We start from the raw sequence: 20818 nt of genomic DNA, 5'->3' as shown, positions 1-20818 counted from the left end.
AGCAAAGCATTCTCGGAATCCTGGAAATTGTAAACAACATGAAAGAAGCTTTCTAAAATGAACGTATCATGAATTGTCAAAAATAACTATTGTTTGTGTAGCACTTACACCCGGAAGGGTCACTGAGAGTATGGTCAGGTTTCCTTTGTTAGTACAGAGACTGCCTGCCATAGACAGAGTTCCATGCACACCAACAACACAGGCTCAGTCAAGGGGATGTCTTTTTAGAATTTACTGATGAAAACTTGAACAGGAGAGGGGTTCAGGGATCAGGATATTCCAAACCAGGGACGGACTGACAATTTGGAAACTCGGGCACTTCCCGAGGGCCTGGGGTCAGTAGGGGGCCCCATGAGATGCCCCTGGTACCTTTTTCATAGGCTTTTTTAAGTTTGGGGAAGGACACAGGGGCCCCATGATCCTCTATTGCCCAGGGGCCCCATGAGTTGTCAGTCCGCCCCTGCTCCAAACAATAGTAGAAATAACAGGAGAATAGCTTCTCATTAATCGCCTATAAGCAGTCTTTCCTGGAGATAACACGGGATGGCCAGTATATCTGGGACTCTAAGAGCAATCTTCTGGCACTTGTACTCTTCTAGCACTTGCACACCTAAGGGTCCACAGCAAGGTCTTTAATCACAGTGTCCCAGGAGCTGTCTGCCACAAAATCCACAGGCAGATTTTCTATGAGGTGGACAAAAGAACCTTCTCCAGACCCAGACTCCAGGATGATGCCCTTTAACAAATCATCATTTAGCAATCTTCTCCAGGCCCTCATCCCAGCACCTGCTAAGGTCTAGACTGCAATTTATTGTCTCTATAGCTATACACCAAGTGCTGCAGCCCCAGGAGAAATGGAACCCTCCTTGGAGAGGAAAGAACACCCTGGAAAGGCCTCCCAAGTATTTATCACCTCCCCAGTCACATTTTGGATACCTCCTTCCAGGGATTGACTGGGGCATAAATATTCAAACTGGTCAATTGAACCTCCCTGTCCTATATTCTGGAAGCAGGTGAAATAAATCAAACACACAGCTAGGAAACCCTGACCAGAAAAAAATATTAAATCACTGTTCCACTGACTACAGTGAAGCCAAAAACTAAATTTAGCCTAGCAGCCTAATTAAAGGAGGGAGCTACATTTGTATTATTACAATGCTGATGTTTAAAAATGAAACAGTATGTTGTGATCACAGAACTCTTTTAGGCCAAAATACATTTATTTAAAAAAACTGAATTCTCGAGAACGTGCTGTGTATTTCACAAAACAGCATTCTCAAGCTATGGTACAAAGGCAAGCAAGTCTTTCAATTGTTCCTTAAGTATTGTATAAAGAAGAAATAGTTCAAAGCTAGATATGAAATGAGCCTTATACAATTGAACATTCCATTTATTTGTAACAAACCTTTAAAACCATTAAGGAAATCAGTTTTACAAAGAGGTCAAACAATAATCTTAGCATCTAAAGGAGCATTGTACAAATAATGTACATAATAAACATAAAATGAAAAACATACAGGCTTATATATATAAATAGCACCACATTTCAAAGTCCTTAAAATAAAATGCATAAGCTTCAAAGAAAATATTGGATCTAAACATGTTATAAATATGGAATGCCAGACTGTGACAGCACTAATATGACCCAAAGGAACTAGATCATCGATGAAACAAATTAAGACTAATGTAGACAGTTAAAGTATAATTAAAGGCAAAACTTTGTTTTTAGTTTTGGACAGAATGGAGAGGGATTAGAGCACGTTTTTATTGCTGTCTGTGCCCCCGTTAAGGAGATTCACCCTCTCTACTTGTTTACCATTATCATTGAAAGTTATAAAGGTAATTAATGACACCAAACTTTTGTAAAGGACTTACAGTATGTGATCAAATGTAGAGTGGAATTGACAAATTAAAACTCAATCATGATATTTTCTTTCAAAGATATTGATATTCTTTATAGCATTGATTAAAACCCTATAAGGAATAGCAATATCATGAATTTTATAACAGCATGGTGAAAACCATAATTGTAATGCAGCATGTTTTGATATGAACCTGTGCATAGGCAAAGCAACTGGTTCATCTAAAGTGTATGCAAGGACAAAATTTTTTTTTATCCTTTTAAAGACTGTACAGGTACAAAATAGACTATATTGCCAAAAGTATTGGGACACCCCTCCAAATCATTGGATTCAGGTGTTCCAATCACCTCCATGGCCACAGGTGTATAACATCAAGCACCTAGGCATGCAGACTGCTTCTACAAACATTTGTGAAAGAATGGGTCGCTCTCAGGAGCTCAGTGAATTCAAGCGTGGTATCGTGATAGGTTGTCACCTGTGTAATAAGTCCATCTGTGAAATTTCCTTGCTACTAAATATTTCACAGTTAACTGTTAGTGGTATTATAACAAAGTAGAAGCAACAGGGAACAACAGCAACTCAGCCACGAAGTGGTAGGCCACATAAAATAACAGAGCGGGGTCAGCACATGCTGAAGCACAAAGTCTTCAGCTGTCTGCAGAGTCAATAGCTAAAGACCTCCAAACTTCATGTGGCCTTCAGATTAGCACAACAGTGCATAGAGAGCTTCCTGGAATGGGTTTCCATGGCCGAGTAGCTGCATCCAAGCCTTACATCACCAAGTGCAATGCAAAGCGTTGGATGCAGTGGCGTAAAGCACGCTGCCACTGGACTCTAGAGACTTCTCTGTCTGGCAATCCGATGGAGGTGTCTGGGTTTGGCGGTTGCCAGGAGAACGATACTTGCCTGACTTCATTGTGCCAAGTGTAAAGCTTGGAAAAGGGGGGATTATGGTGTGGGATTGATCTTCAGGGGTTGGGCTTGGATCCTTAGTTCCAGTGATAGGAACTCTTAAGGCGTCAGCATACCAAGACATTTTGAACAATTTCATGCTCCCAACTTTGTAGGAACAGTTTGGGGATGGCCCCTTCCTGTTCCAACATGACAGTGCACAAAGCAAGGCCCATAAGGACATGGATGAGCGAGTTTGGGGTGGAGGAAGTTGACTGGCCTGCACAGGTCCTGCCCTCAACCCAAGTGAACACCTTTGGGATGAATTAGAGCTGAGACTGTGAGCCAGACCTTCTCGTCTGACATCAGTGCCTGACCTCACAAATGCACTTCTGGAAGAATGGTCAAACATTCCCATAGACTCATAAATCTTGTGGACGGCCTTCCCAGAAGAGTTGAAGCTGTTATAGCTACAAAGGGTTGGCCAACTCAGTACTGAACCCTACAGAGTAAGACTGGGATGCCATTAAAGTTCACATGCGTGTAAAGGCAACCGTCTCAATACTTTTGGCAATATAGTGTATATCTGTTGGTCTGTCAAAAATGCACTCAGCTCCTATTTTTTCTGTTTATGACCTTACAGCACACAGCAGTTTGTGAACTGATATCACAAAAATGGTGCCACCCTTGCCCAGTAACTTGTTTTTAACTACTGAATACCTTCCCCTCCTCCTCTATGGTTCTGCAGTTCATAATAGGAACTTAGAGGGCAAATTAGGTTCCTTGATGCAAGATAGGAAGTGTGTAAGACAAAGGGCAGCTCTGAATTTTGTACATGCTCAACAGGTATTTTTTTGCATGTATCGAACAGACATAAACAGATATAAAACACTTTTATACAATTTAATTTCTGAAGCCTCCACTCCACTCTGTATGCCTTCTTGGAGCCAAGAGAGAGGCGTTTGATCTTACAAAGTCCCAATGACTTTATCCCTGCCTGTATATTTCAATGCTGGATGGATGAGCAGTCAATCGCTAGTGCTATCCCTTGGGAGGAAGGTGAAAGAGTAATGTTACCAGTACCTGTAAGTCCTCGGTCATTTTGTTTCCCTCCTAGCATCAAAACAGAGCAATGAAGGTACATATAGGTAACTGGGAGGGGTAGCAGTTAAGTAAACCTGGTTCACTACAATGCATAGTATATTCCAAATAATAGGTCCATTTAACTTCCACAGCCCCCAGCTGCACACATATACCTTTCTTACGTTCTCCCACCACCCATGTTTGTCTGCTGGTAGTGAAGAGAGCAAACCCTGTGAGCTTACATAGGCCTGAGGACTCTCCTTCACCCCCTAATAACTGTGCTGAATGTCTAAACAGCCACCAAGTGCTGGAAGGGGATTGAGTTGCATGTGCACCAGACCCAGAAGTGCCAGGTATTTCTTTGCCGGTCATTAGACCGACTTCTGTTGAACAGACAGCCATACATGCAGAGTGAAATTTGGATGGTTCCTGCTGAACGGACAATTTTTTGCCCATGTATATCAGCCTTTAGATCACCCTGTTATTAGGCTGTAGGCACAAAAGTGCCTGGACACCCTTACATACTATGAAATGTGTTTTTTTTAGGAGGAATTCAAAACAAAAGGTACATTTATTCAAGGAAATACTTTGGCACAAGCATTTCTAAATATTCCCTATAACATTGCAAATCTTCACTTCAGGTTCATTTAAAAAAAAACAACCTATAATCGTATGATAAGCGACACTTTTGTACTTTTACGACCATGCCACAAATAATGTGTAACACTTCTGTATTTGAATAACCAGTCACAGATATCAGTTAAAGAGTATAAAAACCCAATATGTCTTAGTTCTGATATGTGCCTTCTGTACCATGTACTTGTATGAAAAGGTACCTGGTTGTCTTTGTATTGCTTCCTTTGTGTGAAATCCTGGTGTGCCTACCAGTACCTCTGCTTTCCTTCTAAAAACTGACTACACTAGACAAGAGAGCACAGTGTGGTCAGTTCTCTAGCTGAGCTGGGAGCTCAGTCTGCTCCCCTCTAATGATCACACTTCTGCTGACATGCACCTCCTGCACAGCCATTCATTGGGAAGACCAGTGTGCTGCTTTTTTTTCCACAATCACCTCTCTATGCTGCTGAGAAGAGAGAGTATGTGATCACTTATAAAAAAAAGGAGATATAAAAGTATTTATAGTGTCTTTTTATATGTATACACACGTTTTACCTTTCATTTCTATTTTAAGCTGCATGGGTTGTTTTACAAGGTGAGGGCTCACATACTTTAAAAAAAGACTTAGTCCTTTCCTTTTATATGTTGAGGTTTTAATCACAATGGTTACCAGAATTCATATTTTCATGACTTTGTACCTGATGAACAAAAACTGCATTAAAATACAACACTGTGGCAGTTCCTGATTTTCCTTTCATTTTTGCTATACTTGAACATAAAAATATAGAAGAGCTAGATGTTCAGTGATCTCTGCAGCTTAATGTGCCCAGTTTGCAGGCACACATTGGAGGCAGGGATGAAGAAAAGTAAAATACGCCTTGTATTTATGTTGAAGGTACACTGCTCCACATTGATCTATGTTCTCTGCTGGAGTTTTCATCTATGGACAGTTTGGAATCAGATAAGAAATACAATAACAAAAAGGTTTTTCCAAGGCTTCCAAGTGAATTTTTGTTCAGTAAGAAGGGAGAAGCTTAAATGTAATCTAGAGGGCACAAATGTATATGTATGTATCCTTATACCTGTGTGAAGTTCTGCCGTGCTGAATTTGCTTTGCATAAAATTATACTTTAAAATATGAAGTAACTAAAAAGAGAACATTAAAATATCGAGAAAAGATCCTGCTCTGTATTTCCAAACACACATTCACAGCTCGGGTGCTGTCTACTGAACCACAGTAATGATTAAGCATCCACCTTTCAATGAAGGCTGCTCAGGAAAGTGTTTCAATGCTTTAAGCAATGTGGTATTTAAAAATGACATTAAACATTCGTTAGTACTGTGCTGCAGCTACACAGATACACAAAGTTACATTAACATCAGAATGAATTTTCAAATAAAAAAAAAGGGCAGTACATGGTTTGCAGAGCTAACAGTGATAATCTTCTAATTAGACATGTAAGACCTGTAGAGGTATGCCAATGCCTTATGGGTGCTTGCCTGGTCTCTTCTCATGAACAGGAGAAATCTGATATTTTTCTCAATGGAATGATGTTAATGGGTCAGCCCAGCCAAAATTCAAGCATTTACTAAGTGGGCTGAGTCAGCTATTTGGCAGAGATTTCCCTATTGAATTTCGAAAGATATATGCACTTACTGGTCACTTTATTAGGTCCACCTGTTCAATTGCTTGGTAACACAATTTGCTAATCAGCCAATCACATGGCGGCAACGCAATGCATTTAGGCATCTAGACGACTTACTGAAGTTCAAATCAAGCATCAGAATGGGAAAGAATGGGCCAGCTCAGCCAAAATTCAAGCATTTACTAAGTGGGCTGAGTCAGCTATTTGGCAGAGATTTCCCTATTGAATTTCCAAAGATATATACACTCACCGGCCACTTTATTAGGTACACCTGTTCAATTGCTTGGTAACACAATTTGCTAATCAGCTAGTCACATGGCAGCAACGCAATGTATTTAGGCATAAGACGACTTGCTGAACTTCAAACCAAGCATCAGAATAGTGAATAAAGGGGCTTTAAGTGACTTTGAATGGGAAATGTTTGTAACAAACAAGAAAGTTGGGCTGGTCTGAGTATCTCAAAAACTGCTGATCTACTAGGATTTTTACACAACTACCTCTAGGATTTACAGAGAAATGGTCCGAAAAGGAGAAAATATCCAGTGAGCGGCAGCTGTGTGAAAGAAAATGCCTTGTTGATGTCAAAGGTCGGAGGAGAATGGGCAGACTGGTTCGAGATGATAGAAAGGCAACAGTAACTCGTGTCAATATGGACCAAAATCTCTGAGGAATGTTCCCAACACCTTGTTGAATTTAAACCACAAAGAATTAAGGAGTTGTGAAGGCAAAAGGGGGTCCAACCCCGTATTAGCAAGGTGTACCTAATAAAGTGGCCGGTGAGTGTACAGCAAGAAGCTGATAGGCGACTGATCTCACAGTAAACTGACTGGTACAGATTTGACTCAATAGAACACATTTGCATCTGACTTTAGGGACTGATTAGATGGGCAAAGGGAACGTGAAAAACGAATTTATTTTTATAGAGCACTCATTTTTTCTAATTAAAGTAAGAACTTTTACACATTTTTTAGAAGCAATAATCATGGTGATTTAGTAACTGTTATTGTGTGCTCTACAGGTTCCAAACCTTTTATATGTCAACTGATACATATTTCATTTATAATTAGGCAACAAAAGTTGGAAATTTACTGATTTATACAGACGGCAACATGTCTCGCAGAACTAATTCAGAAAAGTAATATGGGTACTTGTGGCCTATAGACAACTCTTTAGTGCCAATATACATTCTGTAAATTATTTTATTATTAATATATTATGAAATCTATATTGACATCCTTGTCTGTACATGTAACAAGAGTTCTTAAAGGAAAGATACACCTAGAAATATCCAGGCAACTCAATAAAGAAGGTCAACAATCACAACCTGCCTATTTCTCCAATGATGGTTTTTCCTTTATTTTAAAATGTATTGGGATTCCTCTGCTGAATGATTATTTAACACAAATCTTTTAAACATTGCAATGTGGAAAATGAACAAAAGCATTACTGTAACTGTAAACTGCAGTAGCTATAAAATGACTAAGCTAAACTATATGGCCTATTTGATATTCGTCCTCTCTGTGTCATTGGGGCCTGTAAATGATTTTCTGGAAGTCACTATTTGCAGGGGCTTCTGTACGTCCCTGCTCCCAGGTGACAGTGCTTGAATCTGGCATCCGGTTGCAGAGGCACAGAGAGCTGTCATATGTGGGAATGAGATATGCCTAGTCTACCCCTTAGTCTGGAAGACACAAGATCTAACATAACAGTGAAGATGGTTATTGTAATACCAGTACTAAGGCCTGGCATCTGGTGGTGACTACTATCTGCTACATACTTTAAAGCAGAACTACAAGAAATTTTTTTCATTTTGGATAGAGTAAGGGAGAGTTATAACACCTGTCATTTTTTTTGCCATCTGTGCCCCATTGGGAGGATTTCTCTTCACGTCCTATCCCATAACAAAAATAGGAAGTTAGAGGAAATCCCGGAAAATTAAGGGAATCACTTGCTCACCAGAAGTAGTGTCCCCAAAGGAAGATTTCCCCTCTATTACTGTTCTGGGGACAACCCAAAATGTGGCATTTTCTTAAACTTTTACTTTCACTTTCAATGATAATGGTAAACAACACAAATAGAGAGGGTGAATCTCTCTAACAGGGGTAATAGTACCAATAAATTCCTGACAGATACTCTAATCATCTTCACTCTGTCCAACACTAAACTAACTGCCTTTAGTTATACTTTAATACATTTGAGGGCTAGCATTGCATTACAATAGATGCCATTATATTTTAAAAATAGTAACAGGGAAAAGACCGCAAACTTTTTTAGGCTCATTGGTAGAGCTATGTAAGGAACAATGAGCACTTAACAAACAATTGTTCTTTGACTTAAACAGTTCTTGATTATGTAGTTAAGATGTGTGTATTGATTTGTAGAGATACATTGGGGTAGATTTACTAAAACTGGTGAACTCAAAATCTGGTGCAACTCTGCATGGTAACCAATCAGCTTCCAACTTCAGCTTGTTCAATTAAGCTTTGGCAATAAGACATGGAAGCTGATTGGTTTCTATGCAGAATTGCACCAGATTTTGCACTCTCCAGTTATTTATTTATTACATGTACTTCTATAGCGCCGACATTTTACACAGCGCTTTAAATATACTGTACACTGACATCAGTCCCTGCCCTTAACTCACATTCATACACATACTAGGGCCAATTTAGACCGAAGCCAATTAACTTATCGGCTGTTTTTGGAGTTTGAGATGAAACACACACAGACAGAGGGAGACCGTGCAAACTACAGGCAGGAAGTGCCCTGGCTGGGATTGAAACCGATGACCTTAGTGCTGCTAGGCAGAAGTGCTAACCACTTAGCCACTACACTGCCAAATAACTCCCATTGTGTCAGTAATCTTGCTGATTGTCTATTACATAAGCTAAACCTCAAAAATAGCCTTACATTTAACAATATTAAATGTTGTTGTACCTAATTCAACGCTTTACTTTGTTACTCTGGAGCATTTGCTTTTATTCCTTCACAACTCATTGACATAAAAATTAATCAAATTGATGCTATAATTTTAATTGTATCTGCAACCATTTAGCCCTATTCTTACCATATTGGACATTCACAGATATTAAGTTTTATTTTATGGTCTCCTTTCTCCTTGCTGTCCACCAAGTCTTAGATCGGGTATAGATAGGGTGAATTTCTTTCCTGCAACCCACGGTTGCAGTAAAGAAAACCACACAATTCCCCCATCAACACAGAACATGGGGACAGAGGAATCCCACCTGCCGAGCAATTGTCTTCTCCCAGCAGCGGAGTGGTGTTCCCTCAGGGAGAAGCCAGTGATTATCGCTAGTGGCTATAGCAGCTGCTAACGGCTATAGCAGCTGCTAACGGCTATAGCAGCTGCTAGCGATAATCACAAGTAAATCCGGCAGGCTGGTTGTACATTAAGCCTGCCTATACACAGTTCAAAGCTTGGCCGATTCCTGCTGAACTCGGATGAGATTCAAACCGTCTATTGCCAGCTTTTTTTCTGAAAGAGTGGTTTACTCCAATCTAGTATAAAGGCTGACTTTCTGTCATTAATATTTTTTAACAGCAGCTACAAAGAGGTAATTCCAGTCGCAGATTGTTTTATAACATGACATCCTCACTAATAAGGAAATAAACTGTACATTTCAAACCCAAGCTAGTAACCTAGAAGTGAAATCACAACATACTAGCTCCGAAGTGCCTTGCTGTCAGTGTGAAATCCATGACAGTTTGGTCTGGCTACTTTGAAAACATTTAGGCTTTTGTGATCTTTACAAATTGGTCAAACTTTTTATCCATGGTATTAAGGCTGACACTTTTGTATATACTCCAGGAGAGTCTTTAACACCACAGCCATAACCCCAAGAGGTTACTCCATATACTACCCAGTTGCCTCCAGTTCGTTCACACATCAAAGGACCACCACTGTCTCCTTGACAACTGTCCACATGTTTCTGCTCAGGAGGACTTCCTGCACAAAGCATCCTCCCTGTAAATCGACCCCTGTACCGCTCGTCACAAATCCGCTTCGGTAATAAAGTCACGGAAGCTTGTTGCAAAGTCCTTGAATATGCCCGGCCTAGAAACAAATGCATGAAAAGCAAATTAAGATGCACATTTTTTAAGTGACAGCATTCACTGTCAATTATTTTCTAAACCAGCAGTTGGCTGACTGATGTCTAGCACTGTTGGTATTTTATGGATCTGAGCCCCTGTAGGAGGTCATAGAGGAGAGCCTAGAGAAACATTTGCCAGAACAGGGCTGTCAGTGACTGATGTACTTCCATAATGGGCATAACTTCAAGAAACACAACTATGATTGACAGCTTTACTTCCTAAGAGATTTTTTGGCAGGTATTATATTTTCAGGGACTTTGCAGTGAAGACTGTGCATTTTTTTTACAGATGGAAATGTAAAGTCCATTAATAGGTTGCCATTGAGACCCTCAGTCATCACACCAATATAAATCTTTACCTATGTATTAAACTTAAAGTGGTATTAACCCAAAATTATATATATAGCAGCTTACCAAAACTTAGATTAGTTTTCTTTTATTTTTTAGATTTTTTGCATTTATTTTTACCTGGCAATCTGGCCAGTAAGTCCGTTAGTTTTCAACTTCTTTTAGCACTTGCCGACCAGCAATTTAACATTTACTGCTGCTCAGTGGCTTCGAGTTTTACAGAGGTGCATGCACACCCCCTGCTGCTCGTGCTATGGTTGGACACAGTGGGGTTTATTTACTAAAGCTGGAGAGTCCAAAATCAGACACCCTTCTGCATAGATACCAATCAGCTTCTAACCTCAGCTTGTTCAATGAAGCTTTGGCAATGAAACCTGGAAGCTGACTGGTTTCTATGCAGAAGGGAGTCTGATTTTGGACTCTCCAGCTTTAGTAAATAAACCCCAGTTTGTCGGCAGAACCTGTGAACCTGCTGATGGCTGTGGTGGACCACAGCACAGAGATCTATGTGTTAATAAACACAGAACACAGATCTGTCTGTTTCTTCTCCCAGATCAGAAGGAAAAGCCAGCCAGTCTGTTAGTAAAATCAGCACACATACACTTGTAAGGCACACAGTTACCCCTTGTAGTTGAAAACATCTTTTTTTTTTTCGTTCTTTTTTTCGTTTATATATATATAAAAAAAAAAGTGATTATCAAATACAATCAAAAGAAAACTCAATTTGTGTAAAAAAAAGGATAAATTTTATTTGGGTTCAGTGCTGCATGACTGAGCAATTGCTAGGTAAAGTAGCACAGTGCTGAACAGTAAAAAATGGTCTGGTCATGTAAAACCTTCTGGAGGTCAAGTGGTTACAGGCCAAGCTGTAGCGCAAAAGTTGCAGTTGATGGCTTAAGACAAACCATTTAACACTGACAGGAGTGCTTACAATGGTCAGCTTTTATTCATTTATGTACAATGTTTATCCCAAAAGGAAAAAAAAAACCTGTTGCTGTAACTGCTTAAGGCCCCTTTTACACGGGCATTCCATATATCCATTTTTCATCTGTCCGTTTAAAGAATAAAAAACAGACATCAATGTATTTCTATGGACTAGCGGATGTAAACGGATGACCATCTGTTTATATCCGTTAATGTCTGCATTCGTCAACATCTGTTTTTTTTAACAGAACACCCTATTTTTGTTCCGTAAAAAAAAAACGGAACGGACGAAAAACGGATGTAAACGGACAAAAACGGATGTAAATGGACAAAAACGGATGTAAACGGACAAAAAAAACAGATGAAAAAGGATCTAAACGGACAAAAACAGATGTAAATGGACAAAAACGGATGTAAACGGACAAAAAAAAGATGAAAAGGGATCTAAACGGACAAAAACCGGATGTAAACAGATGAAAAACGGATCAAAACACGGGTGAAAAATGGATGTAAATGGATGAAAAACAGATGTAAATTGATGAAAAATGGATGAAAAACGGATGTAAACTGATGAAAAACTGACCTGAACTGATCTGTTTTTTCTTGGGAAAAAACATGACTGAACTGATGAAAAAATGGAATGCCCGCATGAAAGGGGCCTAAAGCGAATGTAAAGGCTCATTCTAAGTATGAAGGTAAAAAACCTGTGTGCAGCAGCTCCCTCAGCCCCCTCAATACTTACCTGAGCTCCATCACGATCCATCAATGTATACAACAGTCTCAGCTGTCCCGGGTCTCTGCCTCCTCATTGGCTGAGACAGCAAGCCATTGGCTCCCGCTGTTGTCAATCACAGCCATTCGGCCAATGAGGAGGGAGGAGGGCGGGGCCACCCGCTGTGTGGGGGTGTGGTGGCATGCGACAGAAAGGAGGAACCAAGAGAGCCTGTGGGGGCCCTGAGAAGAGGAGGATCCAGGCTGCTCTGTTCAAAACCACTGCACACAGCAGGTAAGTATAGACATGTTTGTTATTTAAAAAAAAAAATGAACCTTTAATAGCGCTTTAAAAATATTAGCTTCTTTAATTTGTTACCCACGTCCATCTAAAGCTACTAGTCCACCTTACACTACCACCTCCACACAAGTTTGCTGTCCAAAAGTGTCTGCTGCTTTTCCATAGGTAGAGGAGCCATCATAAGACCAGGAGAAAAAGAATAAAACTCCTAAAAAACTAAGAAAACTACTGCAGCCACTGCATTTGAAACAGATTTAAACCCCCAAACAGAAAAATGTAATATATTGCAGCTTACCAATCCTTAAATATGGTGGCTACATTAGTTTTTGGAGACTTTTTTTCCCCTTTACTTTCATTTGGTGATTTGGCCAGTAGCACGCTTCCTGTTTTGGTGTGTCTCCACTCTTTATGGGGTTACTCCGGAGACATCTTTGGACAGCAGCATTGTCATTCTGTGGAATTGGTAGCTTTAGGTTTAAATGGACTTGACTAACAAACTAAAGTTGAACCCTAGCTAACACTTTTTAAGCAGTTATAGCAACATTATTTTCCTTTTAGGATAAAAGTTTTATTTAAAGTGGTCCTTAAGGCAGAAGGTTTTTCAAATTAATGCATTCTCTGCATTATGGTAAAAAAATCTTCTGTGATTAGTCCCCCCCCCCCTCCCCCTTATACTTACCTGAGCCTAATCTAGATCCAGCACTGTGCCTGAGAACAGCAGCTCTCTCTGCTCTCTCTCCTCAATGGACATGGAGGCAGCAGTGAGAGCCATTGGCTCCTGTTGCTGTCAATCACAGCCTATGAGGAGTGAGCAGGGGAAGGACCGAACAGCATTCTGTGTGCCAATGGATGCACAGAGCCTGGCTCAGGATAGAGCCAGAATGAGTGTCCCCATAGCAAGCAGCTTCCTATGGGGTACAGCATAAGGAGGGGGAACCAGGAGCACCGGCAGGGGACCCCAGAAAAAAAGGATTAAGGCTGCTCTGTGCAAAAATAGTTATTTTAAAAATAAGAAACAGTTTCCTTTATGTTCACTTTAAACAAATACAGCTGACCATTGTCCCTGTCAATGTTAAATGGTTTGTTTCAACCTTCTAATTGCCACTTTTGCTAGACAGCTTGGTCTATTGAAAAATAACAGTCTTATTGGCAGGATTAGTGGCTGAAAATAAAGGGAAAAAGGCTAGAAAAAGAAAACTAAAGCAGATTCCACATCTAATAATTTCCGGTTTGGGGTTTAAAATCACTTTAGGGACTGATAAGCTGCAATATAATCATTTTGTGTTGGGATTTAATATTATTTTAAATGTAACTAGTCAGTAATTTGTTTAATTGATTGGATCATTTTATTGAAGAAAGGATAAGCAAAATCTATTATCTATTATTAACAAGTGTAGATATATTTGCCTGCATTTACTCACCATTCTACCCGAACATTAATAAAATTCTCTATGGTGAGAGCTAGAAACTATAAGGCCTGGAAAAAATCTATTTGTGTTTTTCTCCGAAAAAAATTGAAAAAAAATTAAAAAGAACGGTGGAATATATTTTTTAAAAATTATAAATAATGTATTTACAGTATGACATGGTAAGCAAACTATATAATATGAAAAACTTAATGAAAGATTCTGAGACTTTAATGTAAAGTTCTCAGCTGAAGACAAACAAATCCTGGAATACAATTCAAGTAACACTGTTACTTCTCAATGTAGTTCCCAAACAGGAGAAATAAGCATTTCTGCCACTAGGGAACACTTCAGGGAAAAGGCTCCAATTTAGTTTGCTTGTGGGCTCCAACATGTACCTCCTACAGTTGGATGATTCTTGGGATACAGTAGATGATAGTTTCTGTCCTCTCAGGCCTTAATTGACAAGTAAGGGGGTAAATTTGTCAAATCAGTTTATCTTTATAACCTTTAAAACATCCTATTAATGTTCTCCACCATCACAGCATAATTTTTACCTATAAAAGGTAACTACTTGTGAGCTATTATGAATGAGGTTTTCAGTAAACTATTATTTCTTGTCTGTTAGTATAGTGTACTAGGTTCGCTGGCACTTACACAAACCCACTTAATTGTGTTGCTATTATTCAATTATATAAATTAATTCATAAATCAATTTATAGTGCCGCGCTCCTATTTAAAATCCTTAACTTAGAATATTCTCACACTTATAAATACACTAAAAGTGCTTCAGTTGATACATAAATAATATTATATCAAATAAATATCTGTGACTTATAAAAAATAAATAAGATAATATTATAAATTAATCAAGATCATAATCTGTGGTGATACATATCACATGTGATCAATTAATCAATATTGTGCAAATACATAAGTGGCTGTACATAAATTAATAAAGTGCATAAATAAAGTCTCTTATAAATACTGTATGTGCAAGTGTGCAGGTGAATTCCTTTTCCTCCCTCCAGGTGCCGTGTGATTGCCGTGTGATTAATTGCCGTGTGATTAATGCAGATAAGGCACTAATTGGGGTTTAATTATCACCTTAATTAGCCAAAGAACCTATGTAATTAATATGTGTTCGGTTTTAAAGGGATGAAGTGGCAACCCTACGTGAACTGTTCATACAAAAATTATTTTAGGGGTTCCTTGAGATCTCATACTTTTGGCCAGGGGTTCCTTAAATGTAAAAAGAATAAATAAAACCTGATTTAGAGTTTGGAAACATTTTCACAGTGCAATTTTTTCTAAGAGAAAAGTGCCAATTTGCAGTGCAACAAAATTGACTTTCAATTTGTAAGACTACTCCACGCTGAATTTTAATTTTTATGAAAATTTCTATTTTTTACTGAAAAAAAAACAGGGAAAAAATGTTTTTTTTACCAATGGTTTAAAAATTTCTGGAAATATTACATCTCTAGTGAAAGCACAGAACAAATGATATCAAACACAAATGGGGATTGTAAGCCTATAGAAGTGTGGTGCATTGGGTGAATGTGTGGAATCAAAACAGTATGAGAGCAGTTGGTTTTCTATAGGATATGCCCTCTTTGACTGGTGAATGTCAGAAAGAGGACTGGAATGGGCCTGTAACATTTGCCATATTATAAATATGGTAAATATAATTGAGATCTAGAATTACCATTAAAGAATGGGAAAACCAGGTGAGCAGTTAAGAGCATCAATGGCAAACTAATCTGGCTAACAAAATTGGATGGCAAATGTGTCGTGAATACGAAGCCAATGAGTGAATAACTCAGGCCTCATAGCCAGAAGAGATTGGAGAAGACCTAGTAAAATTATAAGCGCATTATTGATTGGCATGTGATATTGCAATACTGTAATGCTTTTATTCAAATAAATCTAGTTTGGCTTTTTATGTTGCATTAAGGGTGCTGATCATCCTTTTGCAAGACATTGATAGTGCACCCCAAGGAAGGCTTAGAGCTAGCTAATTGTGTGTAAGTTGGCCAGATTGTTATACTCATTTTCATAGTATAGTTTACACAATGCTTGATTATATACATCAGGGGTCTCAAAACTTTCTAAACAAAGGGCGAGTTTACTGTCCTTCAAGCTTTAGGGGGGCCAGACTGTGACCAGTGGGAGAAGAAAATGTCCTTGAGTCAGTGGGAGTAAACAATGCCCCATCATTGGTATTAGGGGGAGGAATAGTGCCCCATCATTGGTATTAGGGAGAGTAAAAGTGTCCCATCATTAGTATCAATGGGAGCAAAAGTGCCCCATCATTGGTATCTATGGGAGAAGTAGTGCCCCATCATTAGTATCAATGGGAGGAATAGTGCTCTATCATTAATATCAATGAAAAGAATAGTGCCCCATCGTTGGTATTAATGGGGGAATAGTGCCCCATCATTGGTATCAATGGGAGAAATAGTGCCAAATCGTTAGTATCAATGGGAGAAATAGTGCCCCATCATTGGTATCAATGGGAGAAATAGTGCCCCATCGTTAGTATCAATGGGAGGAACAGTGCCCCATCCTTAGTATTAATGAAAGGAATAGTGCCCCATCGTTGGTATCAATGGGGGAAATAGTGCCAAATCGTTCATATCAATGGGAGGAAAAGTGCTCCATCCTTGGTATCAATGGGAAAAATAGTGCCCCATCATTGGTATCAATGGGAGAAATAGTGCTCCATCGTTAGTATCAATGGGAGGAATAGTGCTCTATCATTAATATCAATGAAAAGAATAGTGCCCCATCGTTGGTATCAATGGGGGAATAGTGCCCCATCATTGGTATCAATGGGAGAAATAGTGCCAAATCGTTAGTATCAATGGGAGGAAAAGTGCCCCATCCTTGGTATCAATGGGAGAAATAGTGCCCCATCGTTAGCATCAACGTGAGGAATAGTGCCCCATCATTAGTATCAATGAAAGGAATAGTGCCCCATCGTTGGTATCAATGGGGGAATAGTGCCCCATCGTTGGTATCAATGGGGGAATAGTGCCCCATCTTTGGTATCAATGGGAGAAATAGTACCAAATCATGAGTATCAATGGGAGGAAAAGTGCCCCATCGTTAGTATCAACGTGAGGAATAGTGCCCCCATCATTAGTATCAATTAAAGGAATAGCACCCCATCGTTGGTATCAATGGGGGAATAGTGCCCCATCATTGGTTTCAATAGGAGGAATAGTTCCCCATAATTGGTGTCAATGGGAGGAATAGTGCCCCACTATTGGTGTCAATGGGAGAAATATCGCCCCATCATTGGTGTCAATGGGGGAGAATAGTGCCCGATCATTAATATCAATGAGAGAAATAGTGCCCCATCATTAGTATCAATCGAGGGAAAAGTGCCCCATCGTTAGTATCACTGAAAGGAATAGTGCCCCATAGTTGGTATCAATGGGAGAATAGTTCCCCATCATTCTTGTCAATAGGAGGATGTTGATGTCAGTGGGAGAAACTATGCCACACTGTTTCTTGCAGGGGGAGGAATAATGCCTCGAGGGCTGGATAAAAGGCAGCAAAGGGCCGCATCTGGCCCACAGGCCACAGTTTGGAGACCACTGATATATTTCATACCTATTAAATGCCTTATATCAATCAATTCCACACAATCTTCATTGTGATATCATTTAGTACAGTATATGCTATAGCTAAAAATTTGTTTTGTTTTTTTAAATTGTACTTTTATTATTTAAGACTTATTATATAAGACTTTCTAGTATTATTAGTGGAAGCGTGTATACTTTGGATCAGTATAACACAATGGCTTTAAACAATATGCTTTAATTGTATTAACCACTAGTAGTTATTAAGGCTTTATTTTGTCCAATAATTTCAGTCATTCAGTTGGAGAAATTGTTCCCAAGGCATGGGTTGCTTACTTCTGTGACACACATCGCCCCCACATGTGGTACATTGTAAGGCTCTTCATTTAAAAGAGGGGCTGAATGGAACCATGGGAAACTACAGCCTATATAACTATGATCTATATTTCTTGGAAGATGTCATAGGTGTTGGAATATCTTTCATATGAGAGTAGTAGTGACAGCTACTAGGCAACAATCATGGAAACTATGGTCTGTAGATTCCTTGCAGTGCAGCTAAAGGGTATTTAATTAAAATGTCACTAAGCCCACATCATAAAAAAAACTATCAATAAATTCTGTATGACATGCTGTTCATATTCACTCAGTCACTATGGGATTAGTTTTCTGTATTCTGCAAAAAACCTGGTTGATCCTGCTGTTCTTTATCTCCCCGTTCTGTCCATGTCCCCAATGCAGCTGGTGATTTTGCAGAACAGTGTTAGCAGCTGCTGCACATGCTCTGTTTTTAGTGAGCACCTATTCTGAGCATTTCCTCCCTATCACATCTGAGCAGCCCATGTAACTAAAGAGTCACACTTGTAACAACCCACTCCCTCCCTCCCTCTACATGCCCACTAACCAGCTAAACACATTGAGGGTGGAATATTACATCTTGGTTGATGGAGGCTTTACCTCCCTTTTATTCTAAGACAGAGGCTGGAGGAGCATGACAAAGCCTGTGACTTGCAGAAATCCACCCATACCACGTTACAGCAAATAAAAAATAAAGATTTCATTTCAAATATATATTTGAATGATGATTTAAAACATCTTTTTTTATATTAATTATTTATTTTTACTCTGTATTGCAAAGGCTGTTTTTTTATTTTGAACACGTGACCAGCAGCAGAGAACTAGAAGCTCCTCCTGCCCCTGTTTCCCTGCAGACAGGCTGGGAAAGAGCTGGGTCATGTAACAGCTGTATATCAATTAGTAAAAAAGGTACTTAGATTTTTGTTTTTTATTATATATAAAGTAAAATAATTACAGTGCCATCATCCATATACAGAAAGAGAAGGGATAATGTAAATTAAACAGTGTGTGTTTAGTATCACTTTAACGTGTTACTAAACACATGACCCTGCATTCACTATATCTGGTCTCCCAGTCTCCCTAGTCTCCCAGCTATTTTAGTAAATATAAACTGCTAAATACATTTTCTCATTAGCAGTTAGAGTAGTCTTGTGAGTTCTATCAGTGTCCAGCAGAGCACTGGTTAAAACTTGTAGTAAGAGTTTTCATTCTCCCCCAACTGTCCTATGAGGCTGTATAACCCCTGACCCGCTGTCTGGACAGTGCTAATTGGCCCTGTGCTGATCACATGCACTCTCCCGAGAAAAAAACTCTTTAGCAATACATACCAAACTGAGCATATGCAACTTGCCCCCAAGGCTCTGTTCTATCAGCAGATGGATTGGGGACAGTAGAAAAAGGGGAGGATCAGGGAAGACAGGATCAAACTTCCATTTCACACACTGCAGAGGATTAACCCATTAGGTTCTACAGTGAGTATAACAAGCATGCTTTACTGCATAAACAGACTGATTATAGTGTTGTGGGTTTAGTATAGAACATGAACAGATGCAAATGTTTATTTATTTTAAATTAAGACTACCCCGTCAAAGTGATTATTTAAAAAATGTTAACAATGGGTGGGGAATTGAGCTACTTTGGCCCTTTTTTCGTTTTACAATCAGTCTTTCTTTTGCAGTCTTTGGATATAGCTGGCAATGTATACAATGTATTTTTTTGGCTAAATGGGCACAAATGCCTACAGACACACTCCAAAATGTCATGGACAGAGAAGAGTGCATACTGTTATAGTAAAGCAGGTCTCAAAATTTCCACTTGCCTGCTTGCATTTGGTGATTGGAAATGAGGTGGGGGTGAGTGTGCCCCCCCAGGGCTATCTTGCTGGGCGGGCTCGTGAATCAGAGTCGGCTCTGTCAGTCGCACTGGGAGCCATCAGACTGCTCAAAAGTGAAAGCAAAGGAAGCCGGAGTATGTGCTGTGCTCTCTGCCTCCCCATAGAGTGCAGTACCCGGCTCTGTGAGGGAAGGTAACGTACTGCAACTTTTTGTAGGGCTGTGTACATGTGTTTGTATGTGTGTGTATACATATGTGTCTGTATGTTTGTGTGGGTGGGTGGGTGTGTGTATACATGTGTCTATATGTGTACATGTGTCTGTATGTGTACATGTGTCTGTATGTGTGGTGTGTATGTGTTTTGTATGTACATGTGTCTGTATGTATGTGTGTGTATATGTACAGTACCCGTGTCCGTGTGTGTATACATGTGTCTGTATGTACAGTATATGTGCCTGTATGTGTGTACATGTGTCTGTATGTGCATGTACATGTGTCTGTCTGTGTGTACGTACATGCATCTGTGTGTATGCATGTGTTCGTGTTTACATGTGTCTGTGTGTGCATGTGTGTGTATGTGCATGTATGTACATGTGTCTGTGTGTGTATACACATGTGTCTGTGTGTGTGCGTGTATGTACATTGTGTGTGTGTATACGTGTCTGTATGTGTGTACATGTGTCTGTATGTGAATGTATATGTATGTGTGAGACTCCGGACGAAGGCGCCATCTTAATTATCATTGTTCTGTTAACTAATATCTGATTGTTTACTTAAAAGAGTAAGGGATTTAAAGAGCAAGAGGCAGAGAGAAGCAAAACTATAAAATTGTCATTTTACTGATTATCTGACAAAATGTGGATTGTCTATCACAATCCATTACATATGTACACGGGTCTGTGTGTGTATACATGTGCCTGTGTGTGTACATGTGTCTGTATGTACATGTGTCTGCCTGTATGTTTGTGTATGTACATGTGTGTGTGTATACGTGTCTGTCTGTGTGTGTGAGTACATGTGTATGTGTGTACATGTGTCTGTATGTGTATATATGTACGTACGTGTGTGTGTATGTACATGTGTCTGTATGTGTATATACATGTTTATGTATGTACATGTGTCTGTACATGTGTGTGTATATACAC

At 39.4% G+C, this 20818-nt stretch overlaps 1 protein-coding gene across 1 annotated transcript in view; it reads right to left on the bottom strand.

The window, feature by feature from the left end:
- Nucleotides 1–1199: 1199 nt before the first annotated feature.
- The window catches only part of PRSS12 (serine protease 12), a 245646-nt gene continuing 226027 nt past the window's right edge, over nucleotides 1200–20818 (bottom strand). Inside the window, exon 13 of the mRNA XM_089691788.1 lies at nucleotides 1200–10172. Coding sequence (XP_089547914.1) covers nucleotides 9865–10172 — 308 coding nt within the window. The 3' untranslated portion in view covers nucleotides 1200–9864. The remainder of the gene's footprint in view (nucleotides 10173–20818) is intronic.

The sequence above is a fragment of the Staurois parvus genome, unplaced genomic scaffold (genome assembly GCF_062004578.1).
Source record: "Staurois parvus isolate SC_StPar_1 unplaced genomic scaffold, SC_StPar_1.0 ptg000572l, whole genome shotgun sequence".
Lineage (NCBI taxonomy): Eukaryota > Metazoa > Chordata > Amphibia > Anura > Ranidae > Staurois > Staurois parvus.
Note: the sequence above shows the minus strand (reverse complement) of the source record. Positions and strands in the feature narration are given on the sequence as shown.